The 19,161-nt window shown below is 43.7% G+C and overlaps 1 protein-coding gene across 10 annotated transcripts in view; it reads left to right on the plus strand.

The window, feature by feature from the left end:
• The window catches only part of stxbp5l (syntaxin binding protein 5 like), a 111,322-nt gene that overhangs the window by 62,757 nt on the left and 29,404 nt on the right, over positions 1 to 19,161 (plus strand). For 6 of the 10 annotated variants that reach the window (XM_031896436.1, XM_031896435.1, XM_031896437.1 and 3 more), the window contains 8 exons: positions 2,649 to 2,716; positions 3,954 to 3,994; positions 6,236 to 6,453; positions 8,864 to 9,042; positions 11,558 to 11,683; positions 12,945 to 13,096; positions 16,364 to 16,435; positions 19,085 to 19,150. In XM_031896436.1, coding sequence (XP_031752296.1) covers positions 2,649 to 2,716; positions 3,954 to 3,994; positions 6,236 to 6,453; positions 8,864 to 9,042; positions 11,558 to 11,683; positions 12,945 to 13,096; positions 16,364 to 16,435; positions 19,085 to 19,150 — 922 coding nt within the window. The remainder of the gene's footprint in view (positions 1 to 2,648; positions 2,717 to 3,953; positions 3,995 to 6,235; positions 6,454 to 8,863; positions 9,043 to 11,557; positions 11,684 to 12,944; positions 13,097 to 16,363; positions 16,436 to 19,084; positions 19,151 to 19,161) is intronic. The other 4 variants (XM_031896438.1, XM_004912297.4, XM_004912298.4 and 1 more) reach the window with 2 other exon arrangements.

Raw genomic sequence — 19,161 nt, forward strand, 5'->3', positions numbered from 1 at the left:
CCCCTGAGACAGTGTAACACAAGGCAGCAGCCTGACAGACCTGACTCGCTGGGGGAGACTGACCCCTGAAACACTGTAACACAAGGCAGCAGCCTGACAGACCTGACTCGCTGGGGGAGACTGACCCCTGAAACACTGTAACACAAGGCAGCAGCCTGACAGACCTGACTCGCTGGGGGAGACCGACCCCTGAAACAGTGTAACACAAGGCAGCAGCCTGACAGACCTGACTCGCTGGGGGAGACCGACCCCTGAGACAGTGTAACACAAGGCAGCAGCCTGACAGACCTGACTTGCTGGGGGAGACCGACCCCTGAGACAGTGTAACACAAGGCAGCAGCCTGACAGACCTGACTCGCTGGGGGAGACCGACCCCTGAGACAGTGTAACACAAGGCAGCAGCCTGACAGACCTGACTCACTGGAGGAGACCAACCTTTGCAATATTGTTTAAAAAGTAACAACCAGGAGTTCAGCAAATGCTGCTTTCAATAGCAAATACACTTACACATAACTTTTAAAGAACTAAAAATGTTTAATAAACTCACATTGAAAAGTTTTTTTGGGTAAACATGTCCTTTAAAGTCCTTAATAACATGATTCCTGAATTGCAGCTCTACAGATAAATGCAACGTCTACTGAGTGTGTCAAGAGTGAAAATATTCATCATTTACATGCAGTGATGGTTATATGTTTGCAAGGAATCCAATATGGCGCCTACATATGTGAGAATGCTAGGCTACTTGCATAGCAACAAAGGCTAATGCTGAAGAAATGGCAGTGACTGTGGTTTAATTACCCTTGGGCCATTGTTTTAATGAATGGGAAATGAAATCACATAAAGGGGGGTATCCCCTCCATTTCGTGTAGAAAGGTAATGATATTTCTTTGTGGTAGATGAAGGTGCTTCCCCCTGGCATATAAAATGACATTCAAACAGAACTTTCTCTCACAGGGTTTTGCCTATTAGCTGCCGTCTTGGAGAACCATTGTAGCCAATGTCCCTTTAAGAGAACAAGCACACACACACATGCTGACACCGATACACACAACAAACTGGAGAGCACAGACAATTCTCCATGTACATTGAGCCCTTGCTCAGAACGCTGCGCACAGAACACCCACACACAGCCTACACAAAATGAGTGGGATCCTTGATCCTGTGTGGAGTTTTCATCTGCTAGAAATAAATAATTATACATGCCAAAAAGTTTTAGAGGAAGGTTTTTTGAGGGAAGTTCAAGAAGTAAAGACAACAACGACAGAAGAATTGCTGCAGCATCCAGTCGTAGGATTTGTAAGAATATCCTTTGATACGTGGATATATTGGGAGCCATTTTGGTGTATTTATTCCTTTTATCACAAAGAACTCTTACCTGCTTATTCCTTTAAAGGAAAAGGAAAGGTACAAACTCAGTAGCTTTATCAGAAAGGTCTATGTAAATACAGCCATAAGCACTCACAGAGTCCTCTTTCAAAAGAAACACAGGATTTATTTTCTTCTGTTGTGTCACATGTTCTTCTGTGTCAGACTTCCTCTCTCAGAAAAATTCTTCAGGGCACAGACATGAGTCTGCTCAGTTTTCTCCTCTCCCCACCCTTCAGAATTCATTCTTCCTCCCATCAGAATTCACTCCCCCTCCCAACTCTGTGTAATCTGAGCTACCAGCAGCCAGAGCTGCAGCAGGAAGCTACTGAGACCAAGCGAAAATGGCAGCTGCTATCTTAAACAAACAGAGGGAGCTTCTAGGGCTGTTACTCAGGCAGGTAAAGCTTTCTGCAGGATAAATATAGGGTTCTAGCTTGAACTAGCAGCAAAATAAACTTCACTTATACTACATACATTATTTTAATCTTGTTTCCTTCAGTCTTGGAATTACACAATCCCAGCCAGCAGGCAGCCGCCATTTTGTTGAAACTGTTATTAAGGCAAGCTTTGTATCACCCCAAAATCTTGCTTATGTGATAAAATGGAGGACCAGATGCCCTTACCCATGCACTGGCTACACAATTAGATGGTGAGGAGGGAGGGGGAAAATGAGGACTGCAGTGACATCTAGAAAGTGCTGAATGGAAAGTGAAAGTAATTGTCTATGCCAAAGGGATAGAGGCGGGACAGGCAATATAATTGACAGCTGGGATTTTGAAATGCTTTTAAAATGAGTATGGATGTGTTAATTGTGGTATTTGACAATGTGTTTTCTCTCTTCCGAAATGTCATAATTATACTCCTGTGATCCTCCACTAGGCATATACGATTCTCGCCCACAGTGAGAAAGTCACTCAGCTTTATTAGAGGTATACATTAATATAGAGTATTATAATAATAGCTCATACATCCTGGAAGCTTGTGAGGACATGAGTGGAACAATGTCGCCATTTAACCATTTCTTCCTACATGGGGCTAATTCCATGGCAGCCAATCATCATGCTTGTTTTAGCAGAACTGTGCCCTCTGGTCTTGATGTGTAAAATCCTTCTACAATTGCAGTTGTTCTGTACTTGTGTCCTGTTCTAAATCTTTGTTCTTTGATAATAACTAATATAAACGTGTTTATAGCATAAACCTAAAACACTAATATCTACAGTTGCATCATATTATTTTCCAAAAAGTATTTCTAGAGATGTAATGCATGTTATTGCACACAGGAATGGCCCATAACCGGCGGAGCCTGGAACCTGGGAAGCCAGACCTATCCTGAAATCATTGTTACGGGGTAAGGAGGTTCTTTATAAGACCTTAAATCATTTATTGTTCATTTTTGGTCATTTGTGATAGATCCTCTGCAGACTCGGGCACAAAGATAAGGTGTTCAAATCCCGACAATGAGAGAAGCAGTGAGCTTAGTGCTGTATTGGTCCCTAATAACAAGGGACTTACAGTCACTGGAATTCTCTCTGTATTTAGTAATGATCCTATAACCAAAAAACAATCATTCTAAAGGTGGCCATACACGTTAAGAGGTCGCCAAGTGAGTGGATCTTCTCCCGATATACCCACCTAAGGGTGGGCAATATCGGGAAAATGTAGGCTAGTTCGAATTATAACGGGAGCAAAAGGCACAGTCGGTTCGGGGACCACATCAACGAGCCAATGCGGTCCCTGATCCGAATTAATCTTTTAACCTGCCTATCGATATCTGGGCGATTTCAGGCCAGATATTGGTCAGGCAGGCCCCTCATTCCTGCCCCTACATGGGCCGATAAGCTGCCAAATCGGTCCAAGGGACTAATATCGGCAGCTACAATCGGCCTGTGTTTTGCATGTCATACCCCTACTGTCTGACTGTGTTTAAAGGGTTCACAAACAAATCATTAGGGCTGAGGAGACTGGCTCATACAGATACAAATAAACAAAAGGAATTCTGGGAATTAATTTCAAACAAGCTCCAAGAAAATCCTATATCTATAGGCTAAAACTCACCCACTGGGTTTTTAATGCTAGAATAAAAGCTGATCAGATTCCCAACTACAGACTGGTTTCGCCCTGCTTGGGGCTCATAAGTGCAGTGCAGGGTTTAAAGTAGGGATGCACCAAACCCACTTTCTAATTAGCATATGCTAATTAGGATCAAGATTCAGTTTGGCCAGGGCTGTGGATTCGGCCAAAACCGAATCCTTCAAAAAAAAGGCTGGATTTGGCCTGAATCCCGAACCGAATCCGGGATTCGGTGCATCCATAGTTTAAAGGGGAACTCCACCCAAACACAACACTTTTTGAAAAGTACACATAATTTTAAGCAACTTTACAGTATACATTGATTAAAAAATATGCAGCATTTTCATGATGTTTAATGTAATAATATGGTTTGGAATGTGGGGAATCTATTGGCAGTTAAATGGCAACATGCCTTTCCTTCTCCTTTAACAGGGAGCTCGTCAGCGCTGCTCATGTGGTTGCGCTCTAGTGCCTCACTCCCAAATCTAATTTCAGCTCTCACTTTGTGATTTCAGGCATGCTGACGGCTCTGTCAAGTTTTGGGATGCGTCTGCTTGTAAGTGGAAATGTCCTTGTCCGTTATAATATAGTAATGAGATGTCTCATTATCCTACAGCTCTTAGGGCCAGGGCACACAACCCAATAATAATAATATTAATACAGTAGCAGGAACCTGAGTTGTTTCTTTATGTTATCTTATTGTTTTAATTCAAATTCCTAAGCAGAGCTTGTTAATATGCATTATATATCTGCCCCAGGTGGGGGGCTGTTTGTTCTTTCTTCTTTAGTTTAAAGCAATACTGTCATGGGAAACCTTGTTTTTTTTTTTCAAAACCCTTCAGTTAATAGAGCTTCTCCAGCAGAATCCTGCATTGTAATCTGTTTTTCAAAAACACAAACAGATATATTTAATTTTCTACCGTTTCAAATTTTATTCCTGAACCAACAAATGTATTTGTAGCTGTAATATTGGTGTGTAGGCGCCATCTCAGTGCCTTGTGCTTTCAGCTAACCTATTGTTTCTCCTACTCCCATGTAACTGGAGGAGTCCCAAGCCGGACTTGGATTTCTTACTATTGAGTGCTATTCTGATACCTACTGGGAGCTGCTATCTTGCTCCCTTCCCAATGTTCTGCTGATTGGCTGCTGGGGGTGAGGGGGGGGATATCACTCCAACTTGCAGCGCAGCAGTAAAGTGTGCCTGAGTCTGAGCTTTCAGAAGGAGCCAGCGCTACACATTAGAACTGCTTTCAGCTAACCTATTGTTTCTCCTACCCCCATGTAACTGGAGGAGTCCCAAGCCGGACTTGGATTTCGTACTATTGAGTGCTATTCTGATACCTACTGGGAGCTGCTATCTTGCTCCCTTCCCATTGTTCTGCTGATCGGCTGCTGGGGGTGAGGGGGGATATCACTCCAACTTGCAGCGCAGCAGTAGAGTGTGAGTGAAGTTTATAAGAGCACAGGTCACATGGCTGTGGCACCCTGGGAAATGAAGAATATGGCTAGCCCCATGGGAAAAGCAGATTACAATGCAGGATTCTGCTGGGGAAGCTCTATTAACTGATGGGATTTGTAACAAACAGATTTTCTCATGTCAGTATTGCTTTAAGTAAAAGGCAACTTCTCATATACAGGTATCGGACCCCTTATCCGGAAACCCGTTATCCAGAAAGCTCCGAATTACGGAAAGCCTGTCTTCCATAGACTCCATTATAAGCAAATAATTCAGAATTTTAAAACTTATTTCCTTTTTCTATGTAGAAATAAAACAGTTCCTTGTAATTGATCCCAACTAAGATATAAATAATCCTTATTGAATGCAAAACAATCCTATTGGGTTTAATTAATGTTTTATTGATTTTTTAGTAGACTTAAGGTATGGAGATCCAAATTACGGAAAGACCCCTTATCCGGAATACCCTTGGTCCCGAGCATTCTGGATAATGGGTCCTATACCTGTATAAGGAATTAGGGACTTCCTTTTAGAAGAAATTTCTCTAGCTCTTTGAGGGGTAAAAGAGAGGGACATTTTGCCATCCTTGACCTGACACAAAGGTTTCATTCCTGTTTGGATCTGGTGATGCCAGGCCCCATCAGCCAATGAATGGGCAGAGTTCTGCCTACTTCCTGTTACAGTTAGAGCTGCATCACTTCCTGTCAGCTGATCTCTGAGGGGGCACACAGCCCAGCACTAAATGGCGGCTCAAGGGAAAGGATGTAAAAGGGCAATATTTACTGATATATATATTCCAGTTGGGGGAGATTCTTTAATAGGCCACTTAACATAATATAAACTGTCTGTTGGTTACGTATTCATTCTGGGGGTATAGTTTCCCTTTAAAGGTGAACTACCTCTTCAAGGAATCGCATTTATGTTCTACACAGTAAATATCCATCAGTGTGTCCTGAACCCTACCGCAAACATCAAGGGTAGAATTAGCCAAGCTGAGGGCCAAATCATTTAACTTTTAACTATTGCATTGCTGCTTGGACTGTGAGAGAATGGATTTTAGTTTTATATTGTTTTGGCAACATCGGGGAAGCCAGACTCCACATATTTCATTATACTTATGGGGTTATTTAATATAAGGCACTAAGTTTGCCCAGGAGCAGTAACCCATAGCAACCAATCAGCAGGTAGAATTTTCTGGCCACCTGTTTAAAAGCAAGCATTTTATTGGTTGCTATGGGTTACTGCTCCTGGGCAATCTTAGTGCCTTATATTACATATGGGGGATAATGCCTTATTTAATGGATTCTAATTGGCTGAACGTCTCTGTGTTGCATGTTCCAGTCACGCTCCAGATGTTGTACAAACTGAAAACCTCCAAGGTATTTGAGAAACAGAAGGCGGGAGAAGGGAAGCAAACAGCGGAGATAGTGGAAGAGGATCCGTTTGCCATCCAGATGATCTCCTGGTGCCCCGAGAGCAGAGTCTTTTGTGTGGCCGGGGTCTCCGCTTATGTTATCGTCTATACATTTAGCAAACATGAAGTGCTGATGGATATAGCGGTAAGTGTTCTGCACAATTATTCCTTCATTTCTTCAGGTTTTATGTGTCCAAAGGCAACAAGGGTTCAACCCCTAGGTGTCTAGAACTTCTTGCGGTCTCTTAGCTGTCTCCTGATAACTGTCAGTTAAATAGCAGGATGTCTATGGAGATTTTCATTCATCCGGGCATCCGGCAACTTTGAAATTCATGTCTAGTATAAATAAATCTAAAGCAACTGGACTTGTTAGGTAATCATTGAAGACGTTTCACTATTCATCCGAGCAGCTTCTTCAGTTCAACTGACTGGTATGGGAAGTCCTCAGCATATATACTCTTCCACTAATCCAATCACAATCGCGCATTGTAACTCTTCAGAGAGGTGACATCTGAAACTCACAGAGGTGTGAATTCTGTGGAGTTACTTTGAAAGGATTACCAAAGTATCATGCAACTCTTCAAAACGGGTGTTACTTGTTAGAGTTGCATGAATGGATGTGTGAAGAGTTCTGAAACTGTCGGAGTACAGATGTTAGAACAGCATTTTATGTAGCAGACAGATGGTGTTGAAGGCCCCCACCCCTGTTTAGGGATGATTTCTCCACTTTAACATGAATGGCCTCTTTTACACCTCTTTTAAACCAGCGGCCTTCTTTGTCCAAAATTTGGACGTTGCTATTTTCAAAGGAGTGTCCCTTGTCTTTTAGGTGTAGAAATACAGCAGAGTCCTGGCCTGTGGAATACGCCCTCAACATAGGAGGGCGAATTCTACAGGACAATTTTGGACAAAGAAGACCGCTGGTTTGAAAGAGGTGTAAAAGAGGCCATTCATGTTAAAGTGGAGAAACCATCCCTAAACAGAGGCGGGGCCTTCGACACCATCTGTCTGCTACATACAATGCTGTTCTAACATCTGTACCCCGGCAGTTTCAGAACTCTTCACACATCCATTCATGCAACTCTAACAAGTAACACCTGTTTGAAGAGTTGCATGATACTTTGGTAATCCTTTCAAAGTAACTTCACAGCATTCACACCTCTGTGAGTTTCAGATGTCACCTCTCTGAAGAGTTACAATGCGCGATTGTGATTGGATTAGTGGAAGAGTATATATGCTGAGGACTTCCCATACAAGTCAGTTGAACTGAAGAAGCTGCTTGGATGAGTAGTGAAACGTCTTCATTGATTACTTAACAAGTTCAGTTGCTTTAGATTTATTTATACTACATATACCATGACCTGGATGAATGAAAATCTTCATAGACATTTTGAAATTCATCTTCATCATTAATTTTTTATAGTTTTTGAATTATTTGCCTTCAACGTCATACATTATTCCAGCTTTCGACATGGGGGTCACTGACCCCGGCAGCCAAAAATACTTTGCGAGGCTACAATTTTATTTCTATTGTTACTTTTTTATTCATTTAGTCCTTCTTCTATTCATATTCCAGCCTCTTGTTCACACCACTGCCTGGTTGCTAAGGTAAACAAGACCCTAGCAACCAGATAGCTGCTGACATTCCAAAACTAGAGAGCTGCTAAACTAAGAGCTAAACTGAGAAACTACAAAAAATGAAAACCCCATGTTCGGCATTAAGATGAGCTACAACTCCCATCTTTGAGACTTGGGACCTGCATGGCCTTTACATACATAAAATATACCAACCACACACCCAATGAACACTAAATTCAGAGTATCTCAACATTGTAATTATGTACAGCAAAACATAAAAAATAATGTGCATTGTATTTATACAACACCATAAAAACAAGCAAACAAAGCACTTGAAGGGGCCCCTCAGATAAATAAACATTTCATGTGCATATAAGTGATGCATTTCCAACAGGGAAAAATGGCCACGTCACTATTTTAATAGCTGTGACTGGTGCTGTGAAGTTATTAATTGGTGTTAGGTATCATGTAGCTCAAAATCCCGTCCCAGGAGAAATGCCATATTGCCATCAGTCTGTAAATGTAAATGTTCCATCATAGGGTGAATCTGCCCTATAAGATTTATTTATCTGAGGGGCCTCTTGCAGTGCTTTGTTTGTTTGTTTTTTTGGAATAGGGTGTTTTAGCTTAAATGGTGTATAAATAACATTGACATTATACTGTATGTTTTTCTGCACATAATTACTTTGCTGACCTACTGGGATATTGTGGTTGATACATTCTAGGAACCACTTGTAGTGATTGTTTCTTATTGACGACATGTTCGTTTGGGTTGAGGATCTGTGCAAGCCGGGTAAGTTTAGTTGTACATTGGGGCACAAAGTGGAAAGGGCCTTCTCCTAACTGTACGGCACAAAATTGTCATTCTCTTCCGTTGCTTTGTACTCCCTGCTGTACACCACGAAAGTGCATCAGCAAATACACTGATCTCCCACAAGCGTTGCCCCGTGATGACTGAGCTTTTTGTTTCCTGTAAGTCCTTAGAAGTTCGGCTGCAGAATGAGGCTGAAGACATCGTTACTCCTGAGCCGGACACAATCTCCCCATTTCCCGAGCCCGCTCCTCCACCCCTGTGCTTAAAGAGCAGGAACCTGTCTGGCAGTGCCAACACCGTGACGTGTGAGGGGCCGCTGAAAGATAGCATCCCATGCCTCAGGTAAGCCCCTTGGGTCATTTATATCACAATGGGGGATGACACACAGAGCTACTTGTTACAGCTACAATGCTGATCATTTACTGATAATTGTCTCTATGTGTGTTTCAGCAGAGGCAATTCTCAGTATTGTCTATGGCAGGGGATTTTTTGGCTCCACTCATGCAGAGTGAGAGGAGGAGATGTCAGTGTGTAATGCCCAATAGTAATGCCCAATATGGCTTACTTAATCCAAGCTGTCTTCCTGCTTGCCCTGCTACTTCTCTAAATGCTGGTTTAGTTGCAGTAAGTCAGACTGCTGGGGCCACAGTTGGGATTATTTCCAATTTAGGCAAATAATATGGTAGATATAGAAGTGGTATAGGTTCAGGGGAATTCCACATGCTATACAGGTACAGGCACTAGTTCTTTAGCTTCTATTTCCCCACGGCACCCAGTCATATGGAGCCTTAATAGTCGCCCAGAAACAAAGGTGCTGTGTCAATAATTATGAGTGGATTCTGAGTGCCATTGATAATAAAACTGACATTCATATTGGGGTGCTGCACTTTTTTGGGAGACAATTGCAGATATATGGGGAGCAACCTATGGTACAGTAATTCTCCTTCAGTAGTCATAATGCTTCCTGTGCCTCAGCTCTAACTTAATAGCTTTAGCTTCTCTACAATATTGTATTTTTTTTGTGGCCATTTGGGTTTAAACCTCTGTTTGAAGGTAAACGTATGGGCAGTCCCCTTGCCATTATTAAACGGTTTCATTTATATTACAATGGTTATTTAGCCATAGTTCCAACAGTATCTAGGGGAGAAAATGTGCTCTCCTTGACCTTCAAATTGACCTTGCAGCATTATATAAAAGAGTAAATCAGCATTCTTGTCACATTTCACCCCCACATCCACCTCACAGGCTTTAGCCTCCCGACCCCTATCTTACACCCTATAGTGGAATATAAAGATAATATTTTATGCTACGGATACCTCTTGTACTGCAAAGTGTGTCATTCTTGCTTTATATTCATTGTTTGTTTCTCCTGATGTTATTCTACTGGTGGGAAAGGGGGGGGGGATTAAGGGTGTGATTAGCTGTGCCCAGATTATAGTAATCAGGCGAAGCTGTAGGAAAATGCTGAAAAGGATGGCAGCAGAGAGCGGATAACCTTCCTAATGCCGAGCAGAGTTCTGCAAATGAGCGCTCTCTGAAAGGTATAATTTCCTACAATTACTGTATTATTCACAGATCTTGGCTAATGGGCTGCGCATCGGCGCTGCTCTGTTTGTTGTGCAACTAATCATTTGCCATCATTCTCCGTTTACACAAAGATACGCGCTCTTTGGTCCCATACTCGGCTAATTCGCAGAGAAGGAGTAATTAGACTTGGCAGCGGGGTGACTTTGGTTCCACTCACCCAGCGAGGCCGGATCTGAGATGCGCATCTTTGTCAGGAGAGGAATCCTGAGGCGAATGTGATATTGAACAAACAATTGCCCAGTTCTTTCTATTGGGCAAATCATTTCTCATATTAATGTTTATATCTAATGAAATGTAATAAAATGACAGTCTGTTAGTGGCTGTGAGTATTTATTATATACATGTTTGTTACTCCGACACCCCTGAAGCCCCAGGCAGGCACCCTCCATCCAGCAGGCACATTGGTTTAGCCCTGTCAGTCCATAAAACACACAGTCAGTAGCAAAACTATCTATACAGCAGACCAGAGGTGTACCGAAATGCTGCCGGGCCCCACACAAAGCATGTTGGGAGGGTCCCAGTATGCACGGAAAACTCTTGTTCCCCCCTCAGAAAGGCAGTGGGTGCAAACATTCAAGGGGGGCCTGAGCGTAGCATTTTCAGAAGTACCTATAGAGGAAGCTGACCCTGTGTCCCCCTAGCGACTACGGGGTCTGCTTCCTCTATATTTACACCACTGCAGAAGACCCTGTGGCCTGGGCAACAGGGGGGCCTGGACCATGGGGTCTGCTGTATTGTACCTGAGAGGGGGGGCTGCTGCAGGGGTGCAGGGCCACAACAGGAGCTCCTTTGGGTGTTGTGGGGGCTCCTGGGGTGGCAGCCCCAGTGGTCCCTGCACCCCCCCAGTCCAGCCCTGTTCCTGTCCCCAGGCTCATGGGCTCTCTATATATATATAAATGCAAAGGGGGTAGGTACTCCCGATAAAGGTATTCACTATGCTTGGGTGCAGTCCTCGACTTGCTAAAATCAGATATCCAAACATAGGGGCCGCATCACACAGGACTTATGAAGATCAACGTGGTTTTTAAAGTATAACAAAGACTGATGAAACGGCCCCTGTGTTCGTGTATATATATATATATATATATACGGGCTCTATATATATATATATATATATATATATATATAAACCGAGTTTCCCGTGATATAAATCCAGGAATAATTTTGATGAAAAACAAAACATGTTCATACACATAAAAGGCCCGGTTGGGAGTTGCCTCCCACTGAACCTCAGTGATTTTTGTATTTATGTTTCTTTTCTTACGTTTAGTGTGAAGAGTCGGCCAGTGAGGATGCCCCCAGGGTACCAAGCAGAGCTTGTCATTCAGCTTGTATGGGTGGATGGAGAGCCGCCGCAGCAAATTACTAGCCTGGCTGTAAGCTCTGCCTATGGCCTGTAAGTACCCTGCTCACACTCACCATTGTCTATGTGTATATGATGGATACGCGGCTTACTCACAGGCCTTGTGTATTAGTTATGTGATGGCTAGCTGCCCCCCTGCCCATTCTCAACTCAGTTTGCCCACATACTATGCAGAAAAAAGAAGGGAAAAATGTGAAGAGTGGGAAAGAACAAACAGAAGTCGATAAAGAGGGAGAAGAAAGAAAGAGGGTTTTAGTGTGACACAAAACATGGATTAAGGGAATAATATAATGAGTAGAAGAAATTATGGAAGTAAAAAGAGAGAGACATGAGAGAGGGAAGAATAGAACGGCCAATTGGATAGCCCTACAGCAACATGTAAGCAGAACCAACAAAAGCAGACATGTTTAGGAATGAGAAACCCAAACGTTTTGGGACACAGTTCTTTGTCAAGGGGAATCTCTTCTAAATATAGGGAAAACAGATTTCTGTTTACACCTTGTTTTATATATATATATATATATATATATATATATACACTGTATATATATATACATATACATAGTTGATTTCTAAACTTCATAGTGCCCTCCATACATTGTAGCCAAAAACCTGAATATTGTAGCAGTTACTAAAATGAACATTTCTAATGTTGGATGGCTTTATAGAAGCATTTCTGATTTATTCAGACCACACATGTCCAAACTATATTGTAGGAACAGGAGTACCCCCCCCCCCCCCCAAGTTTCAGCCTATCCACTAGGGATGCACCAAATCCAGGATTCGGGCCAAGATTCAGTCTTTTTCACGCTCCTGGCTGAACCGAATCCTTAAAATCACATGACTTTTTGTCATGTAAACAAAGAAGTTGAAAATGTTTCCAGAACCCTTCCAGAACCTATATTACATATGCATATTAGGTTTTGGTTCAGTGTTCGCCTGAAGCTCTCGCAAAGGATTCAGGGTTTCGAAAAAAGTGGATTGGGTGCATCCCTACTATCCCCAGAACACTAAAGCATAGCAATCTAGCACAATGTGCAGCTACAGGATGGCACACTGGTAGGAGGGGATGCCCAAGCCTTACACGGGCACAGCAGGCTGGCACAGATCTAAGCTTTTATTACTGCTATAGAAGCCCATGAATATGTAAGTATGAGCTTGATGCCAAGACTGAAGAGGCAGGGAGGGTAGTGCATTGGCTAATGAATGGCTATAGGCTTCTCTAAATAGAGCGATATCATTTATGGAGCAGAAAATACAATACAACTAAGTCTGCAACATCCTCTTGTTTCAGCGTTGCCTTTGGGAACTGTAATGGCTTAGCCGTGGTGGATTATATCCAGAGAAGCATCTTACTGAGCATGGGAACTATCGATTTATATGGCTCCAGCGACCCGTACCAGAGGCAGCCGCGCTCCCCGCGCAAGAGCAAGCAGTTCACTGCAGGTAGGGAAACACGGAGCCCACATGCATGACATTGCTGCCATTGTACATTGTGCATGAGTATCCATTGCCTCCCCGCTCATACACGCAGCCTCTATCCCATCTGGCACGGCTGAACCGCAGCTCTCTGGCATCTTTCCTCATTATTTTGCTTCACTTTTTATCCTGATACATGTGATTCCCCACATCAGATCTGTTTATTTTCTCCCCCTTACTATTCCTTCTGTGGTTATTCAGTAAAATAAAGAGACACAGCACAGGGAATGTTTCTTATGTTTTGTCTTTTTTGTGTGTGTTACAGACTTGACTCTTTCCCTCTGTAGTTTGGGTTCAAATCCAGAGTTCTGACTCCTCACACTCAGTCTCAGCTCAATGGAAATGTAATTGTCGTTCTTTTTTAAAGGGGTTTGTTCACCTTTAAATAAACTCATAGTATGGTGTAGAGAGGGCTAGTCTGAAACAATTTGCAATTGGTCTTCATTTTTTACTATCTGTTGTTTTTCAGTTTTTAAGCAGCTCTCCCGTTTGGAATGACAGCAGCTATCTGGTTGCTAGGGTCCAAATTACCCTAACAACCAGGCAGTGGTTTGAATGAGAGACTGGTATATGAATAGGGGAGGGGCTGAATAGAAAGATAAGTAATAAAAAGTAACAATAACAATAAAACTGGAGCCTCACAGAGCAATAGGTTTTGGCTGCCGGGGTCAGTGACCCCCATTTGAAAGCTGCAAAGACGTAGAAGAGGAAGGAAAATAATTCAAAAACTTTAAAGAATAAATAATGAAGATCAAGGGCAATAGGACAATCTATAACATATTAAAAGTTAACTTAAAAGTGAACCACCCCTTTAATATTCAATAAATACTATGTATAATTTTTTGCCTAATTGTAGGGGGATAGGAATGGTGCGGATACGTCAGCCTTTGCTCCATGAGTAGCGGAACCTTATTGCACCTTGGCGACCTTCCCACAATCCCATAAGGCGGTTCTCAGCCTGTGGGTCGGGGACCCTTTGGGGGTGGAACAACCCTTTCGCAGGGGGTCACCTAAGACCATCGGAAAACACATATTTCCAATGGTCTTAGGAATAATTTTGTGGTTGAGAACCACTGCCATAAGATAAGCATCTGCCTTATGATGTTTCTTGTTTTCAGGGGGACATTATTGTTGGACTGAGAGTTTACAGCCCCCCCCCCCCCCGTGTGATTATGTGGGTTACACCTAGCCCAGTGTGTGTGGCACCTTTTTTCTTTTGTCCCTGTGAGGCCCCCGGGGAGGCAGCACCAACAGACGATCACATTAGACTACAGTTGGCCTGTCCTGGCAGAATCCTGCCCTTCAGAGCCTTCTATTAGCCGAGCAAGGAGTCACAGGAGCCGCTCTCCCACCAATGGAAGCCCAGAACGACCAGCCTGAGCCACAAAAAAATGGCACAGTATAGGCCTCAGTGTAAAGAGCAATAACACCGGGGGCCACAAGTGCTCTGTAAGTGATCACTAAGGGGCCCACTCTTGCACCCCTGGGGTAGTAAATGACCCTTTAAAGGACATGTCAACCCAAAAAATAGAAAGGGACAGACACTGCTTTAATAGCAATTATATATACAAATAAGTAAAAAGAAACATTGCAGACTTGTAATGAATGTATATTGCAGAGTTGTTTAGAATTAGGTTTTCTTTTATTAGGCAAAGATCATTTTTTGGGTTGCCTTACATACTGAAAGTAAAGCTGCCCATAAGTCTGATGATCCAAACTGGCGTCTCTGCACTACGGGAAGCCATTGGATCATCAGTCGGCCCGGTGTGAAAATGCCCTTTGCTGATGCACCGTACAGTGTGTGTGGGTATAGCCCGTGGGCCAGTTGGCCAGTTAGCGCGCAGGATTGGCCCTTGTACGGAACCCAGCGCACAGCAGCCCCACTGCCATTACTGTCACATCAGCTTTGGGTGATACCAAACAGAATGTGTGCGCTGGGCTTTCCTGCACATTTATTACCTCTATGGAAATGTAATTTTAATGAGATGTCAGCAGACATTGTCCCAGTAATTAGAAACACGTCAGGAAAGCATGATCCCTACCGGCTTCCACCTCAGCGCATTTGTTTTGCTGCAGTAAATCAGCGCTGCCCCAGTGGGATCTTCTATTAAATTCCCCCAAAACAGTGACTAACGGTGCTGAGAAATAGATTCAGCGAGTCGGGAAACTGAGCCCTCCCAGGGGAACGGTTACTTATTAAAGGTACGGGCGCGTTATTTCTATATAGGGGAGAGTATTCTGCCAACTTGTACTCTCTTGTCTTTATTAGCAGCTGTCTCATCTGTCCCGTATTCATTCTGCCTCTTAAGGAAAGTGTTTTGGGCAAAAAATGATTTAGATTCCCGTCTCCAGCTCTGTCCTGTTTTATGGCTGAGATTCCCAATTGGCAGCGATCCTATTAAAGGAACAGTAATGCCAAAAACATGTAAAAGTCATTAAAATATAATGTACTGTTGCAAACCAAGGGTGAAGACACACGGGGCTACTAGTAGCAGCTACTAAAATAGACAAAGCTGATCATTTACTGATAATTGTCTCTGTGTGAATTGTAGCTGAGGCTATTCCCAGTGTTTCCTATGGAAGGGTATCAAAAAGCACCGAGTGGCTTCTTCAGTTCAAATGACTGGAATTCCCTAAGCCTTACAGGGGGGGCTGCATTTATAAATAGGCACCCAAAGGCCTGTGCCTGGTGTGGCAGCTTTGGGGGGTAGGGGGGCCTTTGGTGCCTATATAATCAATAAAATGTAATAAATGAAAAAAATAACCCTCCCCAACTGCCTCCAGATGGTGTCGGAGCTGGGGGAGGGGTAAGGCGACCGGTGGATTTTCCCCCCCAGGAGTGATGTCACTCGTACCTAGGGTGGCACCGAACCTAAACATGGGGGCTCATTTTCGAGCCCAAGCTAATTCCCGGCATGGAATAACGTATAGTTTAGAGACAGAGAAGGATAAAATGGCGGTCTCTCAGAGTGCCGGAGTGTCTCATAGGGGAAGAATAAGCAGCTCTGCATGTTGTATACTATGAACCCGCCATTTATCCCAACCATGTGATCACTATTAACCACTTCTTTTCCAACAAGCCTTTGATGTCACTGTGTGTTCTGGGCTGAAGCAGCGCCACTGGGGTTCAGACGGACGCTTGCAGTGTTTGGGTTTCACGTTCTTTCACTGTAGACTGTTTTTCTCTCTTCCCTCCGCCCGCTGCCGCCGCCGCCCTTCTGGCATGTTCCACAGACAACTTTTGCATGCGTGGCCTGTCTAATTTTTACCCCGATTTAACGAAAAGGATCCGTACTTCTTATCAGAGTAAGTTCTGCTGTGGTTGGGGCTCTGTGTCTGTGTGTCTGTGTTAGGGTTGTGCCTGCTTGTCCCCTGTCTGTTCCCGGCAGCGCCATTGCACCAACGCATTCCTCATACGTGACTGTTAGTGACCAGCCAATCTGTCCCGCTTTGCTTCACTGAAAAATTCACAAAATTGCTGAAAAATGTGCAAACCAGCAATCTCTCCTGCCAGCCCATAGCAACCATAATCTGCCTGTGGTTGTGCCAACATTCTAGGGCTCTGTGCCCGCTGCTGTAGCCATTCCGCCATCCCTGCTTGCCCTTATCTTTCCCTATCCATGTTCCTTATTAGCAGTCTGTCTGCATTAGGAATCAATAGTACTCAATAGCACTCAATAGTAAGAAATCCAAGTCCAGCTTGGGACTCCTCCAGTTACATGGGAGTAGGAGAAACAATAGGTTAGCTAAAAACAGTTCTAATGTGTAGCGCTGGCTCCTTCTGAAAGCTCAGACTAAGGCACACTTTACTGCTGCGCTGCAAGTTGGAGCGATATCCCCCCCCCCCTCACCCCCAGCAGCCGATCAGCAGAACAATGGGAAGGGAGCAAGATAGCAGCTCCCAGTAGGTATCAGAATAGCACTCAATAGTAAGAAATCCAAGTCCGGCTTGGGACTCCTCCAGTTACATGGGAGTAGGAGAAACAATAGGTTAGCTGAAAGCAGTTCTAATGTGTAGCGCTGGCTGAAAGCTCAGACTCAGGCACAAGGCACTGAGATGGCGCCTACACACCAATATTACAGCTACAAATAAATTTGTTGGTTGAAGAATAAAAGGTTAAATGGCAGAGGGAATTATTTGCTGTGTAACAGTGTCGTTTAGAGATAAAAATTTCCCCATAAATATCATGGCAGGGTCTCAGACTATTAGAGGAGGGAGTTTGTTCCACAGAGTGCAATTGCCCCCCCCCCCAAATAAATCCATATACATATACAGCACAACACACAGATGTTGGGAGATGCAGTTCTGTCAGTGATCTCACTGCTCCATTGGCACAAATACTGGGCTTTATGGTGAAGCCAGCTGCCCCCCTGCCCCGGCACGGCCTGGCACACAGATGAGACAGAAAGAGGGGGCTAGTGCTTTTATTCTTGCACAGCCATGTGCTTTACAGTTGCTAGACAAGCAGCCCTAGCAACAATAGAGCAGTGTAAAGCTGGTGTTAGAAAAGTATTGGTTACATTAAGGAAAATAATATTGCCTTGTTTGTCTATATTCCATATTTTTCATATCCAGCTCCCATTGACATACTGTAGTTGTTAAATGTTCCTGTCATCAAAAGATTTTCCTGTTTCAATGAAAAAATGTTCTATCATTGTCCCTATTAGTTATAAAGTTATAGTTTTGTTTTCTTCCCCCTTGCTTTACTTTTCCTTAGAGTTTATGACAGAGCTATACTCTCAGCTTGCAGTTTCACCCTTGAATTAGACCTCCATTGTTCTATACTGTATGCCTGTGGCTTTCCTTATCTCCTCCTATGCCCTTCCTATACCATTAAAATCCCCCTACAAGAAACTGACAGACGGGGCAGCCTAGTGCCCCAGCATGTATAATCCGACATCCCTGGGTCATATGGGAAACTCCTGGCATTGCATTGGCATGAGTGGCAATATAAATTGCTTGTACAGTGGCAGAAAGATATAAAGATATAAAACTATAGCAGTATTCCCCCGGCCAATTCAGCAGGAGCAGCCCCCTAAGTTTGCTCATAGCCTGTACAGAGAGATACCATAAAACTATGGCACATAGGGATTCCCCTGTACTAAGCACAATTCAGCAGGAACAGCCCCCTAAGTTTGCTCATAGCCTGTACAGAGAGATACCATAAAACTATGGCACATAGGGATTCCCCTGTACTAAGCACAATTCAGCAGGAACAGCCCCCTAAGTTTGCTCATAGCCTGTACAGAGAGATACCATAAAACTATGGCACATAGGGATTCCCCTGTACTAAGCACAATTCAGCAGGAACAGCCCCCTAAGTTTGCCCATAGCCTGTACAGAGAGATACCATAAACTATGGCACATAGGGATTCCCCTGTACTAAGCACAATTCAGCAGGAACAGCCCCCTAAGTTTGCCCATAGCCTTGCTGCCCCAGCACCCAGCTCGGATGTAGCAGGGGCCCTAGTTCTCAGTGTCCCCTGTGCCTATAAATACACAGAGTATATATAATGGCGCTGAGATATAATGACCCAAAACACAATGTTCTCCCGTGTAGCGGCTCCTCCTGGCGACAGGCCAGCGTCTATATCAGCAGAAAACCCCAAGTAACAGTGTATAACAAATAGGCCTCATCTTCTCAGCATCATAAATGTTTACAGCCTTTCCGCTTAAATTGGTGTCACCTTTAAATCTATTGCGGCGTTAGCGCGCAGACTACCCCCCCCCCCCCCCCCGCCATGAGCGGCTCAGCAACTGAATGGCGGAGATGAATTTTGATTAGATACGCTCAATTTCCTCTCTCCTCGCACAGACACTGCCGGGGAGCGGCTTGTATTCTACTTGTGCTGAAGGGACTGGATAGAAACCACTTCTTGTTTGGGGGTGGGGGATATATGCCTTTCTGCCCTCCCTTGTTCCTTAATGCAAGTTTGTTTTTTCTTTCTCTTTAGGCCTAACAGAACTTACAGACAGTCCCGTTTCCTTGGAGTTGGAGCGCTGCAAGTCCCCCACTTCAGGTACAGTGGAT

Source organism: Xenopus tropicalis, chromosome 2, assembly GCF_000004195.4.
Source record: "Xenopus tropicalis strain Nigerian chromosome 2, UCB_Xtro_10.0, whole genome shotgun sequence".
Taxonomy (NCBI): Eukaryota; Metazoa; Chordata; class Amphibia; order Anura; family Pipidae; genus Xenopus; species Xenopus tropicalis.